This window comes from Acipenser ruthenus, chromosome 6 (genome assembly GCF_902713425.1).
Source record: "Acipenser ruthenus chromosome 6, fAciRut3.2 maternal haplotype, whole genome shotgun sequence".
NCBI classification, from domain to species: domain Eukaryota; kingdom Metazoa; phylum Chordata; class Actinopteri; order Acipenseriformes; family Acipenseridae; genus Acipenser; species Acipenser ruthenus.
The window spans coordinates 67,198,817-67,224,216 of record NC_081194.1 but is presented as its reverse complement, the minus strand read 5'-3'; the positions used below and the strand labels follow the sequence as shown (position 1 = coordinate 67,224,216).

The 25,400-nt window shown below is 37.1% G+C and overlaps 1 protein-coding gene across 1 annotated transcript in view; it reads right to left on the bottom strand.

Moving 5' to 3' along the window:
• ldah (lipid droplet associated hydrolase) overlaps window positions 1-24,842 on the bottom strand; it is a 111,649-nt gene extending 86,807 nt beyond the window's left edge. The window contains exons 1-2 of the mRNA XM_059025717.1: window positions 24,713-24,842; window positions 19,202-19,366 (exon numbers count right to left, since the gene is read on the bottom strand). Coding sequence (XP_058881700.1) covers window positions 19,202-19,358 — 157 coding nt within the window. The 5' untranslated portion in view covers window positions 19,359-19,366; window positions 24,713-24,842. The remainder of the gene's footprint in view (window positions 1-19,201; window positions 19,367-24,712) is intronic.
• Window positions 24,843-25,400: the final 558 nt, after the last annotated feature.

The following is a 25,400-nucleotide window of genomic DNA, read 5'->3' as shown; positions in this document are numbered from 1 at the left end:
TAAGGACTAATGTCAATTCTTGGAAAAACAGCTAAGTAACCCAATGTGTCCCGGGCAGATATGCCTGCTAGTATGAATGAGTGGATGGGAGTGGCCCAGGCTTCCCGTGATTTACAACTGAGAACAGACACACCGCTTTTTCTCAGTAAATAATAAAACAAATTGTTCACCTCCAGGGGTCAATGTAATGTGTGCATAATATTCTCTGCTATTACTTGAAAGTTCGTACCTAACTAGTGCTTAACACTAAAACAATAGGTGGCTAAATCCACCGTTGAGTGCATGCTCCGCAATCCTGACGTTTTATTTCATGTAATTAAATTAAATTTAAAAATGTTATATATATATATATATACACACACACACACACACACAGATTAACCCATTTTATATAACCTCACTTAATATCATGCCCCGTTTATTATTGCGATTCTTCAAAAACTACTGGTCATGCACCTTAGGTTTTTTGAGAAATTACCCCTCTTAATATCATCTCACAAACCCGCTTATTGTCATGTTTTGTGCAGCCTGTCACATAGTGTGTGCCTGGGCTTTACTAAGTAAGTACATGATAGAATCAATTTCCAGTGCAACTAACAACCAATAATCATCTCGGCTGTCAAATTCTGTCCGGGCAGTCTTAACAGGATACAGTAAAGTTGCAAAACACCAAGTGCAACGCCTAATTGATAACTCTCATCAGTCGACAATTCATGCCCTTTTTAGATAATGACACTTCATTAATGTTTCGTTCCAGTTAATGATACAAAACTTATTTGTCCTGTAGTAAACTATATGCATTTGTTTAATTCACTGTCAGTTTTCTTTCTCTTTTTAGTTTTTTTTCTCGCACTCGTAATGTGCTGTTATAGGCAAACGTGAAACCCAGTTTATATCCAATATATATATATATATATATATATGAAGACACTACAGTAGCCTGACACGATTCATAAAACATTCAAGGCTCGAATCTGGCCAATAACAAAGGTTTCTAACTTCCCAATAGCAGTCTGTCAACCTAAAACTATGTTACCAATTATTTTTGATTAGTTAAATCGAGAATCATCAACTTTGTGAATTCTCATCCTTTGAAAAAAAAAAAAAAAAAAAAAATCAGTTTCAGCCCATCATTCTTGCATTTCTATATTTTACAAAAAAAGTGTCAGTCCATTCCCAGTGTTCATACATTTTCTAAAGCTCTCCTTTGAGTCTGCTCAATTGAACATTAACCAGACCGCTTTCCGCAGCTCTGACCCTCAAGTGGCCTGAAGCACCGTGGCACTGACGTATTGTGCAGGTGCAGCAAGGTTTGTTATCATTAGCTTAGTGAGAGTGTACCTAGCTGCACATTATTACTGGACCTGTGTCAGAGACAAAAGGACATTTAAAAAACAGTCGACTGTCAGTTTTTCCACAAGAGCTGGAGTCAACAAGCAGGGGTTTAACTTCAAGATTTATTTCAAGTGTGGTTTTTGGTGAAAAGGCTAAATATACAGTAGCTAATACTTGAGAGCTTTGGGAAAACTCTTATTTAACCTTTTAAAGATGTAGTATTACATATTTGAAACAGTTTTTCTTTGTCTCTCCTGCTGCGAGATCCCCACAGCCTTAAATTAGACAGAATATGGTGTGATACTAAAGCATTACGCGCCTGTCAACCTTTTCATTTAAATAAATAAATAAATAAATAAATAAATAAATTAAATTAAAATAAACTTACAGTGGTATTTTTGTGGTTTATTGATTATCTGTAATTGCTTTTTAATGGCTGGATGGATATTTTCTAATGATTATGTTGAAATTGTAGGAGTTTTATGAAAATCTGTTCTGGATGTTGGTAGACAGTTTTGTTTTCTACCAGATTTGTCAGCTGGTCTCATTAAAACTGTGCAAATTACAAAGGCTAAATATATTGTGAAAAAGTTACAGCAGGGATGGAAATAATACTACCATTGCATAGCAGTTGGATCCACTCTTGGTTTTACTATGAGTTTAGTAAGACACACCTGAGCTTGTTATGCAATGTAATAGGAATCTTACTTCCATCCCTGTAAAGTAAGTAAAGAGTTCATTAAAAACAAAAAGGCATCATACTGTACAGGGCCAGCAATGGATAGGCTATATGAAACAAACAGTGAGTGACGGTAAACTAACAAATTGATTAATTATACCCATGCTTAACCATCATGTCTTCTGTTCATTATTTACATCCTTTTAAAACTTTTTTTCAGCTGTAGTGCAGCAAAAACGCAGTAGATATGCTCTGTTTTGATTTGATTTGCCCATTGAAATAGTTCCTGTCAAGAACACCCACCCACATATCTCTCTTCTTCATCTCGAAACATAATTCCAAGCCAACACCATCTACATTCAGATGAGATAATCACAACTGATTTAAAATCCTGGCCACATATTAGCATAATATTTACACAGTGTTTTTTGATGAACACTAGCATTTGTGAACATTACAGTGAATAACACGTAATGCATGTTACATCTCTACAGTCCTGTCCCAGTAAACAAACTCAATAAATAGAAGTTTCTATGTGCAACATGAAACCAATATGTAACTCAATCTCATCTCATTCCATTATCAAAATGGGACTGTTGCCGGTTCCATTTGGAGTCTACAATTTAGTCTGTATCCAGACATTACATTAAAACTACGGTAATGGTTTATGAGCATATGAATCAAGAAGAATAGTTAGGCTTTGTTTTTGGGCAGTGGCTTGTTTTGTACACTTTTCATTTCTATGCACAATCATACTATCAGACACACTATATAAAACCACTTAACACCCATTGTTCTTCTCGATATCAAATCTATTAAAGTAGGTTTTGCAGCTCTGCTAATATTCTGCCAAAACATATGAGGTATACTTTATGTATTTCTATGCTCCCTTTGAACTTCTTTTTGATTTGGTTTCATCCACAATATGACTTCATGTCACTTTTTGAACAGCTTTATAAAACAAATGTTGTGCTATGAACAGCTGTTTTATTTTTGCCGGTGAAGTAGGAAAGAAAAGCACTGATTTTAAGTCCACTGGGACTATGTATAATATGGCAATATTAGAAACAGACTGAAAAACCTGCACACGGAATGTTTAAAGAGTAAGTAGCGGGGTTCCGAAAAATACAGCGTTCTACGTCTCCACGTGTTGCTACAACTGTTTAAATAACGGACCTGTCAAATACCCACCTTCCCCCGGCAGACACACATATTAAAACGTTAGAACTTAACTTTATATTTTAACAAGTGTTTGTTTTCCGGATTTAATTTAAATCACATATTTTTTTCCTAGATTTAACCACAAAAAGTGCAGATTTAGCTAAATACATACATGTTAACAACACATTCTTAAAATTTTAAATATTTGTACTTTCGGATATAATTTATAAATGTTGAAAATGCGTATCACAAATTAAACATTTAAAATCAGTCTATAAATCTTTTTTTACACTTGGCGATTCAAAATGTATCCAACAGATAAATCTGAAAAATATTATCGCTCAGCAATTAAATCTGAAAAAATAAATCTGGGTTTTCACACAACTAAATCTGAAGCTAAGATGCAAATGATTGTAAGTCGCCCTGGATAAGGGCGTCTGCTAAGAAATAAATAATAATAATAATAATAATAATAATAATAATAATAATAATAATAATAATAATAATGAAATGAGCCCTGCCCAATGAAGCATTTAATTTGGCATTGTATGCTGCCCTTGCACTCCGAGAGCCAATCTCTTCGCTTCCCCGCTTCCTCTGCATACAAAAAAAATGCCTTTTTTTTTTTTCTCAAACTTCAAAACTTTTAAGAATGTGTTTGTTAACATTCATGTATTTAGCTAAGTTAAGTAATGACAGCTAGTTTATGGGTTTCCTACCCCTTGCAGGTGAAATTTAGTTACAAATTAACACCACTCCATCATATTGCTGAAGTTTGTGAATTATATGTTTATTCATTTATTATTCATTTATTATGTTAGGCTAAGGAGTTCATTCATCGACATGGTTCTGTGTGAGGTTTTTCAAAAGCTAATCCTAGGACATGCACAAGACTAATTGCGAGTGGTAGGCAAATGCACATAAACTGTAATCAATACCTGGCTGTCACTTCACTTTGAAAGATATTTTCCAATGCATCAACTCCTTTTAGTAACTAACAGTTCCCCTAATTATATTCATAGATTGGAAAACATGAAATATGACCCCAGCCACATGCAGGTTCACAGTTTTGTCAATCGATAAATCAATATTTATTATATATAGCGCCTTTCATAGTGGACCACCATCACAAAGCGCTTTACAAGATAGTGAGGAACAATGCATAATACATTACATACAGGGCATAGTACATTAAATACAGCAGTAAGAAAAAATGCAAATACATTAAATATAGGTATAATACATTAAATAAAAGGCTAGGATGTGAATTCTAAACATTGTGGATGCGTGTGTCAAGCAGAATAAAACTAATAAGATAGAGCGAAAAGCTGAAATATCAATTTAGACAACAGCTAATAACAGATATCAGGCTTAGAAAGCATTAAAAGCAAGAGAGAACGAGTGGGTCTTGAGAGTTGATTTAAAGAGAGCGATTGTGGGAGCTGCACAAACTAAAGCTAGGAGAGAGTTCCATACATGAAGCTAAAAGAGCACTAGCCTGCTTTTGCTTGGGTATAACAAGCAGGCCTGAGTCAGAGGACCTCAGCTTGTGGTCAGCGACATAGCGGGTCAGCAGGTTGGAGAGATACTCTGGACCTGTGTGATGAAGGGCCTTGTAGGCATGCAGGAGAATTTTGAAAAGTATCCCTGAACTTCACAGGCAGCCAGTACAGCTGGACAAGATAGGGGGTAATGTGATCATGTTTTTTACATCTGGTAAGGATCCTAGCAGCGGCATTTTGAACCAGCTGCAGTCGGTTTATGGTGCGTGTGTCAGTCATACATGTTCTTTTTTTGTTGTAAAATGTGATTATGGATCATTATGATACTATGTGGGCTTTGATAAGAGTTAGTTGTAAATATATTTACTAAAACTCACTCAGTCAGGTAAATTAGGCCTATAAATCTAGACATCGATGCCACAAGTACAAACATTATTATTCCTGACCGGTATCAATCATAAAAGCAGTTGCTTTTAATGTTTGAAATTGGTACAGTATCTCCCTCACAACAAAACCACATTTTCTCCTCTTAGTCCTTATAAAAATACACACTCACAAACACACAGACAAGATGTAAATGAAGTTCCTCCCAAACTAACACTAGGCCTTAAAATTTGATGCGAATGAGGCACACATCTTCCTTACAACAAGCAGCGAGGAAAAACAACGAAATCAGCACACATTTTAATTCATAATGTTAATTAATGTATAAATTAGCCAGTTGCTATGTTTATGTCTAAAATCAGGACTATTCCCTATGCACTTTTGCGCATCGGTAATAAAAGACAAGTGCCAGCTCTGAAGACAACAGCATTATTTATAAAGCATCAAAGGACATACCGGAGAAAAAAGAATGTGTCTAAATTTCTGGGCCATATCCAGTGGATGTCTTCCAAGACTGGTGTATATAAGTTGATATACTGTAGGTGACAGGACTGTGTCCGCTGCAGACAACTTCCCATTAACCTTAGAAAACAAAAGCCACCAGCCATGTACAGCCTGCAAACCAAAGTCCTGAAACAGTGCCATCTTCTGGTGATGTAAGAAAAAAAATGACTTGTGTAGGGAGATTAGATAATACATTAAAATAAATAGTTATTTTACTGTAAAAGTTACAGAAACAAGTTATGTTAGTAACATACGTCGCTCACTATAGCTGTAGATACACAACTATAGCTATCTGTATTATTAAAAAGCAGAATACCATGACCTACATCCACAGCTTATAAAGTCCTTGATCTTACACATTGTTAAATATTGAAAACATTGGATTAGCGAAGGTCCCTCACACAGTAAAAATCTCATTTTTACAACTGCACAAGAAATCCTCTAGGTACTATATGTAAAACTGGGACACCTCTTCCCTTCTTTAAATGTATGTTCTGATACAGATCAGTATCCCATTACTGTATAACTGTAAAACCTGGTTTAAGTTAAACAAGCATTTACCAGTTTGTTTATTTTTTATTTATTTATTTTTTTAAGTATTGTTGACAATGCATTTTTGCCATGTTATTTGAGCAGAGGGTTTAGGGGCATACCTCTTAAGCCTATAGAGATTTTAATTCTACTGACTGTTATGACACACGCATTGAAAGAATGCAAGTGCCCCATTGCCCCTCTCTTGCTCATGGTCTGTGGCTCCCTATAGAGAAGAGTATCCAGAGAGCCATGGGATTCTCTTTAGACTGACAGATGGAGATGTATCCAGGTGTTAAACTGATGTTTAGCAGAAGAAAAATTGTTATATATATCATATGATTATATGATGGATAACACATCATCTATTGTACATTGCTTTTTTTGTACAGGATAATGTTATTATTATTATTATTATTATTTTTAAAATTAAATTCATGTCATCTGTATTATGTACCTATTTTAATGTTTGTAATTAAATGGTTATTAATAGTTACACTGTTTTCAAAGATTTTATTTTAAAAGTTTACGGTAGGAAAATATGGTTACAGACAGACTTAGCTAGAAAACTCTTCTGAAAACTCTTCTGAATTTACTTTTACTGAACACCAACCACTACTACTGAATGGAACAAAAAACAGGTACAAGTGATTAAATGTCTAAATGGGTGTGATTTTTGTTTTGTTTAACAACAGTTAACCTCTCAACAGTTTAGTGTGGACTAAACAGGCACTTTTTGTGTAATGACTAACACTGCACAGCATGCTGAAGTTGAAAAACTTAACTGGAAAAATGCATGATTATTTAAATATTTTAAAATCGCCTGCCACTGGTGTCCCATTAAAGTCATGTATCAAACAGGAGTTAGAGGGTGGTCCTACCTGCCTGGCAAAGTTTCTTTGTGACCTGTTATAGTATTCTGGTATCCAGCCATCTGTGTTGAATACTTTTCGACAAACTGTTCCCAGAAGGAGGCTTATGGTCACAGCACCATTACATGTTCACGTGTTTTCGTGGCATTGAGCATCTATAGCAAGCCAGCATTACTCTCAATTGTTATTAAAGACATAAATCTTGAGACAACATAACTGATTAAAAAATGACACATGGATATATTTTGCAAGAAAAAAAAAAGAGCTTTGTAATAGTCAAGGGTTATAAAACAATATGGTACTTAGGGCTATTAAATACAGCTGCGTACAGCAAAACAGTTGGAAAGCTTGTACATGCCTTAAACAGCAGGTTGTTTTAAATAATAAGCAGCTGGATCACTAATACTAATTTAACATGTTTATGGTGTCAATATTAGGCCTGATAGGCAACTGTTCTTTCAACAGATTATGCACAATTTCCAATGCTGTGTTTTTGCAGGTTTTACAAAAAACTATATAATTGCTGCATGTAACAAAATCCACACCAGGTTATTATGCAGATTTAAAAGCTTACAGTTATACAGGGCAAGAAATTGTTTTGATTGTACAGATCTGCTAAGAACAGCCTCAACATAGTATTCAGTCAAGTTATTGCTATCAGTCCTCTTCTGGCACGTCAATTCTGCCAATTACTTAAAGGGTACATAAGGACCTTTTTATTTTAATGTGTTAAATGTTCCCATGTGTTGCTACAACTGTTTACGTAAGGTGTGTGTATTGTTTAATATTTTTTTTTTTTACATTTTGACCACTTTTTTAAACTTTTAAATTGCATTCCCTGCCTCAAGATGGCTTCCCATGTACCTGCATGGACCTCTCAGAACTACATTTCCCATCATCCTCCTGCTCACATATGTAACTGAGATGGATTTACCAGTGAGCAGGAGGATGGTGGGAAATGTATTCTGAGAGGTCCATGCGGGTACATGGCAAGCCACCCCCAAAAATATATAATATATATATATAGTCTATATAAAAATCAATACACAACATTTTCAGCAAGTTGGACACTGTTTAAGCAAGGCATTTCAGAATGACATGCTTGCCTTTTTTTCTGTCCCATGAGATTCTGGCTCGCTCTAAAGCAGCACAACACATTTTTGTCCCAGGTGTCTTTCCATAGAGATCGCTATGTGTACACGAGCATAATCTGTTTTTTTTTTACTTTTTGCTGTCTAAAACTTTTAGTAAAGGCTCAAGAGCTGCTGTGTTCATCCTGTGTTTTTTATATATATATTAACCTCACATAATATTTGTTCGAATATTCTGGTATTTGTCCCAGCACTAAGTTCAATAAAAGTGGTAAAATTAACTTTGAATACATTTGTGACCATAGAGAGATTATCGTTAAATCATACCAAAAAAGCAGATGGGGTTCTATAAATAAATGCATTACTAGAAACCTACATTACGAATAAAGGTCTCATTTAGAAGACAGGAGGGGTGACATTATAGAGGGGATGACGAGGCTTGACTCAGTAAATTTACAAAGAACAACACTCTTTCATATGGTAATGCTTTAAAAAAAAACACAAAAAAATCAAATGCATACAAAAAAGGATTAAAAAACATGGTTAATGCACTAAATTCTCATCTCAGCTATTCAAAGAGCACACAGCAGATCAAACATTAACCAGATAGATACAGAGGCAATTTGGGCACATTAAACTAAATCTGTAAACCACCTTATATTACCATGTTAGTGGAAATGCATCTGCTATTCCAGAGCCGAAACTCTTTTGATTAAAAATGACAGAGAAATGAAAAGTACAGAGTAGAGTGAAATGATCATTACAGACCATCTATTTATAAAAGCCACGCATCTATAAAGGGAACATTTTCTACATCTCAAATACATTTAAAAAGCACCTAATTTTAAATACCACAAGCATAATGTGATCATCAGAGACTTTTATATATATATATATATATATATATACACACACACACATACACCCTCTGACTTCCAAAACCAGATACTTTGGGGGAAAAACAATTATGTCAGAAAGCAGGAATGCTGTAGTATTACATCGTTTCTATTTTTAAACCAAACCACTTTCTTTTTACCAAGTGGCAAAAAAGATTGAAGCACTTTTCTCTGGATATTACCATGGGTAACATTTTCTGTAATTGGGATAACCAGCTCCATTAGAAAATAAACTCCTTTCTCGCAAGGCAGTAATGAAAAAAACCTATCCACTACTCCTGTAATGGAAAGGCACTTCCAAAAATGCTCACAAATAAATAATATTAATTAATTATCCAAGAAATCCTACAACATTTTTTTTTTCTGCAAACTTTAAATTTCTGAGACAATACTACTACTGTCCTATGGCATACATATACAGGGCTCCAGACGCACTTTTTGCCTTAAGGAGGATCTACACTGGAAGCAAACGACACGTGAGATGCGAGCGAATTTTATATCTACATCAAAAGCTAATATGTTAGCAGTAACCCTGTCCTTATCCCTCTTGCTGTTCTCCCACCCAATCCCACACAAGACAGAGGCGGCCTATTCACAACACCACTCACTCACATAGACTGCAGAACAAGCCAGCAAAGACAACACACGCCAAAGAAAGAGTGAAGTCGCCACACACCCAGGAGACAGAGAAATGGCAGGCGAAGTCACCACACACCCAGGTGAGAGAGAGGTCCCGTTGACAGGGGGAATAGGTAAAACACACACAATAACGCTTGTAGTAATACAACACAATACACCCCTTGCACCAACAAAACAGTACACAAACAACTATTTACATAATGTTCCCTTCTCGTCCACCCTCTCCACAGTGACAACGGTCTATACTGCATTAAAGCTGTTGGAGGTGGAGCTTATTAAACTGGGTTTGGGCAGAAGTTGGGGCAGGAATTGGGACTGATCCTGGGGCTGTGCCTGGAAATAGCGCTGAAGCAGGCTGATTGGGAATCCACGATGCAAACATTTCTCTAGTTTGCAATTTTTTAATGGCTTTTCCATAATAAACGTGAGGCTGCAGCGCTGTATCTTTGCAGTCAAAGGTGTCCTAATTGTATAGCCTAACTCAGCACCAATTGCTTTCAACATGCTTACTTTTAGGACTGAAATGGTATGCTTTCCACACCAACTGCATAAGGTCACATACTTTCTCAATCATTGAAACTGGTCTTTGAGTACTTAACATTGCCCATTCAAGTCTATGGTGCAAGCAATGGAATGAATATGCTGTCCAATCTCACTTTTCAAGAGAGCACCTACCCCCCCCCCCAGCACCCATATTGGCATTGCCACCATCAGCTCCAAATTCACTAAGTTGGTCTTGACACCAATCTGAAAATTCATTGTCAACATTTCCAAGCAAATTCTTGGGTGTGTTTAGATTCCTTGTGCATGACAGTGTACTAATTTAGCTAAACCTACCAGACGATTCACTACCACACCTGCAGAAACATACAGTACACCATTACATTATCTTTCTGTAAAGCATCTCTTATTTCATCAGCAATGACTGCAATGAACTCAGCACATGCTGTATCACTGTCATATATTTTAGATACTTCCAAACCATTCTTTCACATTAGCACAATCTGAGAGTGAAATCTAGTGAATGGCAGTTGTTCTACTGCAATCATGTAAGCTGCATTGAATTGAATTCCCTGTAAATTTTTTCTGCATTCACTTCAGTAGCATGTACCATTGCTATGACTATCAGTGTCTGGGTTGGCGTACACTTTGCAATAACGCAGTCCCTAGCATTTTTATGCTTTTATTTTGTTTTTTCTTTCTTAAAATGGTCAGTTCCAGAAATAAAATCTGTTTTCCGTGCAACAGCTGGCCCTGCTTTAGTGCAATACATTTTTTGTTTTTCATTACTGTAACATAACCAGGGAAATTCCTGAAGCCACAAACTCTTAAAATGCTGTGCTTGCTTTCTTGGCTGTGGAGGTACATCGTCTGAATTGGAAAACAGCGGCACAATTATTAAATTATCTTCCACAAAGTCTCGATTTTCAACACTTTCTCTACCGTAGATGCAGACTTTGTAGTACTACTAGTGCTAGATGCAGCAGACAAACTAAGATAGTGTGGCATGCACAGGGCTAGGGCTCAGGACTGGTAGGTGACGCAATCTAAAACATGAAGACAAAAGGCCTATATCTGCTCCTGCAAGGGAGCCCGGCTCTTTTGTACATCGGTATCGGCGCTATGCTTCAAAGCGGGAGGTCCCGGGTTCACGTCCAGCCTGTGCCTGTGAGAAGCCCCTGCTTGTGGGAACCGAGGTTTGCCACAATATTTTAGTTTACTGGAGGATGCAGTTCACAAACAAACCTTTATCTGCTTGCTATGGTAACCTTTTTAATTCCCTATTGTTTTTTTTGTTTTTTTGTTGAATTCTCAACCCTTTTGTTCTCAAGACCCTTATTATTAAACTTTCTTAAACACACAAATGTTTCCAAGTTCAGGCACTTTACCATTTTTTTCTGTACACTACCTTAATACAGCACTTCAGTTCAGTATTTTTTGTCCCTGTGTCTCAGTTCTGCTCCATATTCCTCACACTGACATTGAGTCTTTCATATTCGATCAGATCGACCTTCTCACACTAGCTTAAAAGACGTGCACTGACATCATAGCTAAGCCTACAATTTTGTCAATGAGGTCACAGAAATCGTGAATTTGAGTAAGATCCGTGAAATCTTGGAAATTGATGTAAAAACATTTGATTAGGCGCTGCCTTTATTTCTATAAAAATGCAGTATGACTTGCACTGAAAATAATAATCTGCAGGTATCTGTAAATTGTTTGGTTGCGTATGAGTGCAGCATTTACATGTAGCTATGTAGGTCAGCGAATGAGATAGCTGAGCGAGCAAGCATGTAAATAGGTGACATCTAAAATACAAAAGAATTGTGAGTGAGATGAACAAATCATGGAAAACTCTAAAGCCAGGTTCATACTTCTGCCGCAGATGAATGCGATACGTCAGGCGCAGACAGCTATAAAAACTGTGCAGCTTCACTATTTGCAATAGTCTTTATATTATTGGTTTTGGTGTACTACTTAAAAATTGTTGTGTATGTTGATGTAGCTAAAACTAGTAAATTTGGTGACATTTCCATGAATTCTTGTTTTTTTGCCGCATCTCGTCCTGTGAAATGTACTAAATATTACAGTACCAAAATCGTAGCCTTAATCACAGTGCACTCATACGTATTGCACAGACAAAAAGCACTTTTAGTGATATCGCTAGTCTTTTTAGAAGCTAGCATTTTCGCAGTCTGGAGCCCTTCATATATGTATACAGTGGTTTGCAGAAGTATTCACCCCCTACCAATAATGTCACATTTTGTTGAATTACAAATAATTTATGCACAGTTTTTCAAACTAACTTTTTTTTTCAAAGCTGTAGTGGTTAAACTGAACACTGTTATATGAGGAGGAGGTTAAATGTCCGCAAAACTTGCAAAGAAAATGTACAAAATGAAATGTACTGGTTGCATAAGTATTCAGCCCCTTAAGTCAGTACTTGGTAGAAGCACCTTTTGCAGCAATTACTGCTATGAGTCTTTTTGGATAGGTCTCTACTAGCTTTGCACAGTAGGATGGTGAGATTTTTGCCCATTCTTCATGGGAAAATTGCTCCAGTTCTGATAAGTTTGTTGGGGATTGTCGATGGACTGCAATCTTCAAGTCTCGTCATAAAATTTCTATTGGATTCAAGGCAGGACTTTGACTGGGCCACTCAAGAACACTAATTCTTTTCTTGTTCAGCCACTCCAGTGTGGCTTTGGCTTTGTGCTTCGGGTCATTGTCCTGCTGAAATGTGAATTTCCTCCCCAGTTTCAGAGTCTTGGCTGACTTAAACAGGTTTTCCTCAAGGATTCGCCTGTACTTTGCACCATCCATTCCCAGTCCCTGATGAAGAGAAGCATCCCAATAACATGATGCTGCCACCACTATGCTTGACAGTTGGGATGGTGTTGACTGGGTGATGTGCAGTGTTGGGCTTTCGCTAGATGTAACGCTTGGAATTTAGACCGAAAAGTTAAATTTTTGACCACAAAACCTTTTTCCACATGTCTGCAGTATCATCTACATGCTTTTTCATAAACTCCATATGTGCTTTAAGATGAGGCTTTTTGAGTAATGGCTACTTTCTTGCCACCCATCCATACAGGCCAGTATTGTGTAGGGACTGGCTTATTGTTGATATATGAACACTGACTCCAATCTCAGACACAGAACTTTGCAGATCTCTCAAGGTCATTGTTGGCTTCAGAGTGACATCCCGAACCAGTTTCCTGCTTGCCTGGCTGCTCAGTTTGGGAGGGTGACCTGATCTGGGTAGTGTCTGGGAGGTATGATGCATCTTCCACTTCTTAATGATGGACTTCACCGTGCTGAGAGGGATAATCAGCGCCTTTGAAATGTTCTTGTACCCATGCAATAAAGAGGAAAGTGGCTGAGCTGGTTTAACTTCTGCTGGAGTTGGACACCACCTACAGTCAGGGATAGGACAGGTAGACCCAATGGAAGCCTACTCACAAAACCTCACTCATCCTAACTATACAATTTCCTGAAGACATACTGCCACTGTGCAAAAACTGTGCAAGAATTCTTTATTAGCTTGTACTTGGCAGAGGTAAGTTTTAAAGTGAAACATTTTTATAAGCACATCAGTTGATCACAAATGTTCTTAAGAACAGCAGGTGGAAGGAGTTTTAATTTTTTTTACCGCCGGTTTCTAATGATCACATGGAGCTTTAAAAATTGGTACAGTATTGACCTTACACTTAAGAATGACAACAGGGAAAGATGCACAATTATTAAGTATCTCCAAGTAGAAACATAGCCTATTCTGAAATACATGTTGAATAGGCAATAATAATCAAATATCTTGTTCAATATAATAAAATCAACAAAAACTTAACTGAACACTAATATTGTGCCACATTGTGCTTTTGTGACAACACATGATGCATGAGCTTCACCACTCATACCAGAACAAACAATACCCCAGCTATTCAGTGGACCACAGTGGGGATTTCTGCTCATGTATTATATAAACACCTTTCATTTGTTGGTCAGGTGTATAGATCATCAAATGTATACACAGCCTTAACACTTGCTTAGAGTACTGTATTTGCTCGAGTAAAAGTCGACCTCATGTAAAAGTAGCCCCCCCCACCCCCATAGTGAGGGCGAGATTTGGGTATAATTTTTTTTTTTCTTAAATATATGTATTAAATATCCTGACAGCGTTTGAGTGGCAGATTTGCAAAAAGTATTTCTACGTAGAACCGCCAGACGGGTCATTTTGACTCGTATTACAAAACAGTACATTCTTTTTGGTTTGTTTTTATGTACAGCCTGCAATAATATTATTTTAGTATACAAGCTCCACCCCCACTTCCTTCCTAGCCCACACACGGAAGTATGTATTTCAATGGAATGTGGGGTGGGGTGTGGTCTGGCTGGCCGCTACTCAGACAGCCACTTCTCCAGCGGTAGTGCCAGCACCACCTGGCACTCAAGAAGCTGGTAATGTTGGCACTATTTGGAACACTATAACTCCTGATGTTGAGGCTGCAGGCAGGGCCGGATTAACACAGGGACTTTAGGGGCTGCAGCCAAGGGCCTCAGATTTTGAGGGGCCCCAAAATATATATATACATAATTTATAACACAATATCTAAAAAATGAATAAGTATCGTGTGACTGTATGTATCGGAACAACAGGTATGTTTTTACCAAGCCGTATTGCGTTGGAGGAGCAGGGACTGCCTGATCATATGACTTGACCTGCAATCAAGTCACGTGCCACTTTTATCAGGTGTGCTGCGGCGTGACGCAGATCAGAACCGGTAAATGTCTGGCAAAGCAGAACCTAGGAAGTATGACAGCGTTGCTGAAAAGCAGAAACACAACAAGTACTGTCGTGAGGAAGATATGTGAAACAAAACACCAAATGCTGACACGCTATTTTAATACAATACCAACAAGTGTATGTGAAGGTACCAGTACTTCGGAAAATACATTAGAGAGAAATCAACAGGATGAAACGACATAGGTTTATATGGATTAGTGTGGGGCAATCTCCATGGAAAACAAAAATTAAGTCTCACCTTTTTCTCACTCTATTTTGGTAGAAGTTTCAGTTTGTGTGTGTTTCCATGTAGTTTTCTTTTAGACTGAGCAATTCTCATTCCAAATGCAAATAAACTAATTCATATTAAAATACGGGAGGCTATGTTTGTGCCCGAGTTCCAATTTGGCCTTGTGCGACTTACTGACATCGTACAGCTTTCTTAAACCGGGTTTCCATGAAGTTTTTAGGTTGTCTTTAAACACAGCCTGCCTCATTTGGCCCCCCCAAAAAATAATAAAAATAATAAATAAATAAATAAATAAATAAATAAATAAATAAATAATAAAAAAATTTGTCGTTCCTGTGTGTGCAGCTCTGCTGATTCTGCCGACACAAATAATAATAAAAAAACAACATTACATAAGAAAGCGCTGTGTACTATCCTTGTATTAAGGGTGTCGGCTAAGAAATAAATAATAATAATAATAATAATAATAATAATAATAATAATAATAATAATAATAATAATAATAATAATAATAATAAATAATAATAGTTGCTAAACATTTTATGGCTGCATATATATTTACTACAAACCTATTATAAAGATACATTATCGTAAGATAACACATTTCCAGATAACTTGCTATTACGACAAAAGAGTCTGCAGTTTGCATTTCCAATTTTGTATTTGAAACTGCCAGTAACTAACGCTGTGGCCAATGCTCATTTTCAAAACTGGAGCTAATTCAAACATCGAATCAGGTAAAATATGGATGAAGTAAGACAGAATAATCTGACATTAATGTTAATTGAGTGTGTTGGTACTAAAACAGTAAAGGGAAGCAAATTAATATGCAAAGAGCGGCCCCCAAAACGATAACAGCCCTGGACCCCCATTAAACTTAATCTGGCCCTGGCTGCAGGTAGAAGGGGTGAACATAACATTTTGAGGGAAGTTCTAGGGCCCATGGCATATGCAAAACGCAACATTGATTATTATTATTTATTTCTTAGCAGACACCCTTATCCAGGGCGACTTACAATTGTTACAAGATATCACATTATTTTTACATACAATTACCCATTTATACAGTTGGGTTTTTACTGGAGCAATCTAGGTAAAGTACCTTGCTCAAGGGTACAACAGCAGTGTCCCCGACCGGGGATTGAACCCACGACCCTCCGGTCAAGAGTCCAGAGTCCAGAGCCCTAACCACTACTCCACACTGCTGCATTGAGTGCTTTTCGCCTATTGATTGACATGCATACTATGCCTCACCTGATACAACGTTGCACTGAAGCAGAAGCCCACCGACAACTACAAGATGATTCCTGGTCAATGCCCTTGGGGGAATTAGAAGCTTTCATTGCACTAGTATATGCCCGTGGAGCATTTGGTACCAGAAGCCTTGGTTACTGTTGATAGCTGTGCCAAATGCACAAAGACAGTCTGCAGTAAGTGCACTGCATATGTTGAAAAGCATAGAATCTGTGTGATTTGTGCCATTACTTGAGACTTTGTAAACAATTGTAAATTAAGCCCATTCTGTTCAAATGTTTATTTATTCATGTCATTTCGATTCTAGTATGTCTGTGTATAAATGCATAGCTTCGGTTGCGTATATGTGCTTTGTTATGTAGGCAATATAAACATAATTATTTTAAATTTTTTTGATACTTATATCGTTTTAGTTGTACAGTTATGTATGTACATGATATACCTGTATACACACATTTATTTACAAATATTTGTTATTTTTTGAGGTTGCGCTTTATGTAATATGTCTGTATATAAACACATTTCTGTTCAAATGTCCGTTTATTTACAATGTTTCGGTTGCATAGATGCTTTATATGACGTTCCTGAATAAAACTACAACTTACATTCAATTGTTTGTTCTTTCATTATAATAGTTATGCTGTTTTTAATACACCAGTCAAATTGACCACTCAGGTTGTTCTAAGTATGTGTACAAATGCAGTCTTCTAGTGTTAAATAATGTACCTGTAGTTTTTATTTTCATTGTTAACATCCTGACAACTTTTTACACTTATAACTTATAACGGCTGCTCTAGTGCACTGGGTCTTGAGATCTGTGTCCTCTAAATCAGTGGTGCGGAAACTTTGTATATACCCACACACACACATATTAAAACGGTTTCACTGATAGTGTAAGGATTATTGCCTACATTGTCAAACAGGTAATACAGCAATAATGATCCATGAGGTATTACGGAACATAATGCAGTGATTTGGAGGACAGATCTCAAATCCCAATGCACTAGAGCAGCCATTTTTAAAAGAGCTTTGAAACAGACTAAAGTTATAGTGTAAAAAGTTGTCAGGATGTTAACAATGAAAAAAAAAATTACAGGTACATTATTTAAACAGTTGTAGCAACACATGGGAACGTAGAACGCTATATTTTTCGGTACCCCACTACTTACTCTTTAAGGTCAACAGAACTTACCCTAAGGCCATCTTTGTTTAAAATATATCTGACAGATTCTGGTGAAGTAAGCTGTTATCATAACAAGTAGCGTAGGTTTAGCTATGAGAATTTTTTTTGTCCCCAGTATCTATCAACACCTTTTAAAGCCACAAGGTAAAGACCCATACCAACAAAACATATTTATAAAGAGCAGAAGTGTCATTCAGCAAGGAGTATTAACACATTTTTTTAGACTGTTCGCCTGGGGTTGCCAGGGATCCTGCTTCGCCTGGGGTCGCTACACTGTGGTCGGAGCCCCACGGAGGGGAGTTGCCGGCCATGAAGAGGGGGGGGAGGTCAGGAGACCAGCTCCCCCAGCTGCACTTTCACGGCAGGATAGTGTGTGGCCGGAGCCCCGGAAGAGGGAGCTGCCGGCCACGAAGAATTGGGGGGTGCCGGATCTCCCACCATGGCCACCCCCATGGACACTGTGCTTCCCCCTCTTCTGGGACTGAGACTGAGGGGGGAGGTGGCCATTTAGGCCATGTTGTGCTTGGCACAAGGGGGGGGATATGTGACGGGGGACTGCCCCGTCTTTATGAACATGGTTGGGACTGGCAGGGAGGGGGTTAAATTCCTCCCTGCCAGGAAAACATGTGAGAATGTGGCTGGAGCCCTAATTGAATAATCAGCAATTATTGATTAATTGGGCTCCAGCCACAGGGGATAAAAGCCAGGGGAGAGGCCCTAGCTAGAGAGAGTTCTAGAAGGAGTAGAGTGTTTTTGTGTGTGCTGTGTTGTTAGTTTTGCGAACCAGTGAAGGCAACGCCCAGCCTGGAAGCCTTATTTGTAAGTTTTGTTTTGTGTTTATTATTTTGTGTTTTGAAACCTTTTTGTTTGGCCCTTGTGCCGATTTATTTTGTATTTTTGTTTATTAAAAAGCTTTATTTTGAACGTTTAAACTGTCTCTGAGTCTCAAACCTCTGTCATTCCTGTCACAATGACCTTTTTAATTGTTCTCAGCTCTTAAAAAGTTGCAGATTTCAAGCTAACTATATAAAGTATTTTTTTTTTTTTTTTGTGGCCTCAATAGAGCTCTCAGAATCATGATAACTTAACTTAAAGTCACAATTTCAAGCATGATCTTGTTAGCATTTTAATAACTTAAGAACATAAGAAAGGTTACAAACGGGGGGAGGCCATTCAGCCCACCTTGCTCGTTTGGTTGTTAGTAGCTGATTGATCCCAGAATCATCAAGCAGCTTCTTGAAGGATCCCAGGGTGTCGGCTTCAACAACATTACTGGGTAGTCGGTTCCAGACTCCCACAATTCTCTGTGTAAAAAAGTGCCTCCTATTTTCTGTTCTGAATGCCCCTTTATCTAATCTCCATTTTTGACCCCTGGTCCTTGTTTCTTTTTTCAGGTCGAAAAAGTCCCCTGGATCGACACTGTCAATACCTTTTTATAATTTTGAATGCTTGAATAAGATCGCAGCATAGTCTTCTTTGTTCAAGACTGAATAGATTCAATTATTTTAGCATGTCTGCATATGAGATGCCTTCTAACAAGTCTACCCCTACCAGATTTGTGTTCTTGGCTAGATGTACAGTGTCTGTGTCATTCTATTTTGTCAAGTTGTCAACTGCGATAGTAATTGTGAGATACCTGGTATAATTAGGAAAAGCACATTTGCAGAGCTTTCACAGTCGCTGGTGTGACGTAGATCAAGTTGCCCAAACTTCAGCACTTCAGTCGCTGCACTACAGCAGTAGATGTGTTCCTCAAGGCCCTCCGACCATTCACCTCCACTGGGCATTCCCATATTGGAACCTAAAAAAAAAAAAAAAAGTGCTGCAGTACTGCAATCATCATGTGGCCATTATTTGTTTCATTAATACTAATACTGACAAACGTGCACCTTTCAATGTTACTGTATACTATGTTTTATAAAAACACACAAAACAGAAAAAAAACGTTTAGGTTTGAATACTGAACATAAAACTGTGTCTGCTAGCAGACCAATAGTAATTATTTGTTTCAGAACATTCACTGCCAGTAATTATTAGCAATCTAAAATTAAAATTCTGTTTAAAACCAATCAGACTGATTTCAGTAAAAAAAAAAAACAAATACAACAACCCACCAAGCCAACCACATTTTCAAAGAAGGATTGTCTAAAACTAACCTATGTTTTATGACCTTACTGTACTCACAGCATCTGATCGGTTAACATAGTTACCTACAATTCAGAGTCACAAGAATGCAATGCTTTCCAGTTTACTTCCACTTCAGAGATTTTTTCGGGTAACTATATCCTATTTATGAATTCATAGGCTCAAAACCATTCATTCTCAATATGCAAGTAATCAGAAACAATCCTGTAATGGAAATGTATACCACCGAGGAGTATCACTGTCATGTAATAGCACTCTTCATGGGAATTCATGAATCCATTCTTCAAAATATAGAATTTTTTTTTTTTTAGGGCACTGCAGTGTCCACAATGTATTCGCTCCAAGACCGCATTCTAATAAAGCCTGTCCGTAGGATGAGCGCAAATTCTTCCAAATCAATTTTGCTTTAACAGGAAGGTCTTTATTGAAGTGATTCATTAGCACTGAATTCATATTTTCACCCAGACAGATAGATTTACATGTTATTTTCTGAAAGTAATCCTTCCTTAATTACTTTACAAGCAAATTCTGCATGTTTTCTTTTTATTGTATATCCCCCCACCCCCAAGGTTTTGTGAGAAAATGCCACCCTGTAGAGCTTCCTTTAACATAAAAACATAAGAAAATGTACTAATGAAAGGAGGCCATTTGGCCCATCCAAGCTTGTCTGGTTCTTAGTAGCTGACTGATCTCAAAACTCTGTCAAGTTGGGTCTTAAAGGATCAAAGTGATTCTGCCTCAACATGACTAGGTAACCCATTCCACATCCTCACCACTGTGTGAAAAAGTGTCTCCTTCCCTCTGTCCTAAATCTTTATCTGCTTAATTTCCAATTGTGTACTCTGGTCCTAGTTTCTGTGCTGCACTTAAAGTACTGGTTAGGGTTAACTATGTCCAACGTTCCAGATAAGGTTTTGGGTCATTAAGTAATTTACTCTTCAATTTATACACTATGTGAGTAAAATGTAACATTACCTTCAATCAATACTGTACATACTTTAATGGTAACGTATGGGGTATGCATTAACTACAACTTTCCATTTTAACTGTAATTGTACTTTGAACTACAGTAGACCTCAGTTACAAACACCAAACTTACCTGTCTCCCAAACACCCCACTTTCAGCCGGAAGTATGAAATCACTCAACCATGCATACAATGCAACATATATCCACTTCCATAAGCCGAATGCTAGTCATGAAGAAGGCAAAATTACTGTACCAACAAATATATCCAGACAAAGGTGAGGCACATTTTGAAGCAAGTATGCACATTTTACTAGGAACATTTTAGTTAAAAAAAACACAGGTTTGTTTTTTCTTCAAGCCATTTTGTTTAGAAATAAAAACAAGCACTACATTAACCCATGTTTTCCTGAACTTTTGTGTCTGTGTTTTTGCTACAGTTACAATTTTAATGGTAAATTAAGTGTTGCCTTTTTCCATTTATAGCAGTTTTAAAGACTTTACAACCAGAACAATATGAATATTGCATTGCTGTGCTGTATACTTGCATTATTTTCCAGATTCAGGATGTAGATAGCAGGTGTACATATTTATTACAATTGTTGAAATCTGACATTTCAGACTTACAAACAACCTCCATTCCCAAGGTATTCGTAACTCTGTGGTTCTACTGTACTGTACAAAAACTTGGTCTTACGATAAAAACAAAAACAACAACTATTCTTATTTGCTTTATTGACCACAAACAATATGGCTGTGAAGCAAATAAACACAGAAACAGAATAGTTTGTTTTTATTCCAATGCTGTGCAGATGGAATATACTTAATAAAAGGCCTGCATGCACATACTATATTTTTAAAATATTGTATTCCTTATTGATCAGCTTGCTTGCATGATAAAGTATCCAGACTCTCTCCTAACACAGAATATTGTATTTACTATATAGGCTTACCTTCCATAAATTCGGTTGACAGATAGGTTGAGGGGGTCTAAGTCGACACTGTTTTTAAATTGGAAACACGGATTTATTGGTCACGTGTTTCTGGCTATTTCCAGGCAGGCTACAAGCTGTCCCGTCATTTCCCTAGCTACCGCATGCAATATATTCACAATTGACAACTGAGATGTCAGAAACCAATGAAGTGTAAGAAGCTTTATAACATGCAAACTCAAGATGCGCAGCAAAATTGCTATGGGTATTTGTTATGCATTAAATCTAAAAATCATACGTAATTCATATTTTTTCTAATGCATAAAACACCCTTCACGCAGCTAATCTAGAACAGACTCTAGAACAGAAATCTTCATAGCTCAAGCTCATGCCTTTAAGCCCTGGGATTAGTCTGGTTGCTCTCCAGTGCTACAATGTCCCTTTGGTGCTGTGGTGACCAGATCTCATCATAAGATCCTTGGATTTATACTCTACACTTTTGGCTACATATCCAAGCATTCTGTTTGCCTTTTTGACTGCTTCCATGCTCAGTCTGATTGCTTACAGCGATGAGTCTATTACATGACACATTCTGTATTTATCAGCATGTAGCACTTTACATTTGTTGACATTATATTTCATTTGCAGGTTTCTGCACCCAAGCTTTGTGTCATCTGCAAATTTGACAAGCTTGCTGGTTTCCTCCCAATCTAAGTCATTGATGTAGATAATAAGCAGTAGGGGTCCAAGCACATAGCTTTGCAGCACCCCACTGAGTGCATGGATCCAGTTACAGATTTCCCCTGTACAAATACTCTCTGCTCCCTATAACCAGTTATGAACCGACTTGCATGCACTTCCTTGTATTCATTGTGCTCCAGCCAAATGAAAAATTACCCTATATATTTCGGGTTTCCATTGGCTCAGTTTATTTTACTCGAGAAGACCCTCTTTTCACCTGACGCCATGCAAATGAAGGGAAAGGAGGTAGATATGCAAATTAGCCTTGTTCTGTTTTCGCAGATAGCTCAGGAAAATGTGGTTTCCATGCACAGAGAACAGGTACCAGAGAGAATCTTACATGGAAATCCATGGCTGTCAGGTGACATCTTGTTTGAGTGAAACTTTAAAGCACAGTGTTAACCTCATGTAATAAAGCTGTGATTTGTAAATGCCTTGTGCCTGGTTGTTTAATAATGAATTTTACTGCTCTTGCCCAAATTCTTTTTCATTTGATGGGGTGGCATGTGGTTAGTAATTAATAATATTTCAACTAATTTATCAAACGACTTATTAATAAAAGAAAAAAAGAAAATAATTAACCTGAGGTATATAATGAAACTGTCTAACCCAGCTATTGCAGATCACCATGGCTGAAAACCAGCAGAGAAGTAGGATTATAGAGATATGTGCCAGACACCTTTCATGTATGTTCCCAAGGCTGTCTGGATTGGGAGCAGTGGACGTTTCCATGTGAAAATGAGCGTGGATTTCCCGTGTTTTACGTCATGCTCATGAGTAAATTAGATTTATCCTATCCCTCTCCGTGGAGATTATTTTTGGCCACAAACCTGATCCTCTGGAGCGGTTCTCCCAAACGTGCACACACATCGCCACTTCACGTGTAAACAACCACACATGGAAACTCCCTCTGTGTGGAATATTTATTCCATATATTTTGTTCACATGATATGGAATATGCCACTCCTCCAGAATGATGTGTTTACATGCATACTGAATACTGACTGAACATGGTTAATAGGTGTGCATGGGCAGAAATCCCAACTAAACAAATGGCTTTTGTTATTTGTTTCTTTAGCATGCATGTCCGTCGCACCATCTTTTGGGACAATGCTTTAGCAGTCTGCAATCCACTAGCATAAACCACTTGTCAAATATGGAAGACATATATTCAGAATACTCGGTTTATATGGATTTTATATTCCAAAATCATATGCAAACTGAGTATGCGGTATACTAATAAAAATATTTTAAAAAAAATAAAACTGTGGCACAAGGTCTGTTATGAAGATGGCGATGTTGAAGATGATAATAGGACAATGTCCCATGAGGTACCACGGTTCTTCCAGGACTTTTTTGGGTTCTTCTACTGACCTATGTATAGTACGTTATTATTATTATTTATTAGCAGACACCCTTATCCAGGGCGACTTACAATTATTACAAGACATCACATTATTTTTACATGCAATTACCCATTTATACAGTTGGGTTTTTACTGGAGCAATCTAGGTAAAGTACCTTGCTCAAAGGTACAACAGCAGTGTCCCCCACCTGGGATGGAACCCACAACCCTCCGGTCAAGAGTCCAGCGCCCTAACCACTACTCCACACTGCTGCCCTAATAATAACGTTCTAATTTCTTCGAAAACTAACCACATTTCATTAACAGTATAATACAATACATGCTATTAAAAACGGACTGTTTTGTTCTTTTAGTTGTGGTGTCAACATGCTCTTAAAAAAAAAAAAAAAATCATAAAAAACACCACTGCTATATTTTATTGTAATGTACCGCATATAGTATGTATGGACACTTAATATTAATGCTAAATCACACTGTTTAAAAATAAATAAATAAATAAATAAATAAATAAAGGAATAGCAGTTCAGTTTACCTGTCAACGTATCAGAAACTTCCGAAATCCAAATGCCACAGTCGTTACTTTTTTTTTTTTTTTCAAAAACCACAAAAGCAAGGGTACTTGACAGTGGAGATCAACAAGCAAGGTCCATAGTCTACACAGACGGTATTTCTGCTGAAATGACTATTTCCCACCCTTTCACGTAGTGCTTACGTTAATTTCCCAAACGACTGTTTATAAATACAGAATGTAGTATCTGCAACACACAAACAGAGAAAATGTTTCAGAACAGTTTACATCGTGTACAGCAAAATAAACTACAACAACGTGAACTATTTAAAATTATAATATAAATAATATATCAATGGTAGTGACACGTACTATATGTTTTAAGTTTATATACCAGTGCATCATCTTGTTAAAAAGACAACATTCACAATACGACAGCTCACACCAGATTTATAAATATAGAGAAACTATATCTGTATGTGTACAGTACCCAGAGAAGACAACAGTGTGGATATGTTGCTATTGGTTTTGCTGTTTTTTAATCGTAATCCATTTTCCACAGCGACTCTCTTCTCAAAGTGAATGAAAGTTAACAGGAAGTACAGCTGCGTCGTGTAAGTATGTCCGATGGAACAACAAAAACTCTATAATATTGCGTCCCTCCATAAAGTGCTAATTCACGCTCGCTGTGTGATTTGATAACATTTGTAAGGTTTGTACCTTTTTTTTACGTTTTGCATTTCAGAAATAGAGTGAATGATTAGACTGTGGTGCACTTCAAAGCGTTTACTCCTGGTATTAATTGACACCAATATTCTGAGAGCTCTAGGAGACATTGGACTATATAGGGTTTGTAATTCTAACAGGTTAACCTAAACAATGTTTATATATATATATATATATATATATATATATATATATATATATATATATATATATATATATATATAGGTAGGGGGGCGCCTAACTTTGTTTGGTAGTTGGGGAGTGGGGCGATTCATAAAAATATTACAGGCAGTGCAGATTAACCGTACACTGCTCATACGTTCCTGTTCTGATTCAGTTTTAAGTACAGCTATGGCCAAAGTTTTGCAGCAGCTATAATTTTAAAATTGAGACAATTAAATAATATATATATCGCAAAAGTCACCGGAAGCCATAACAGTAGTAGGCTACAG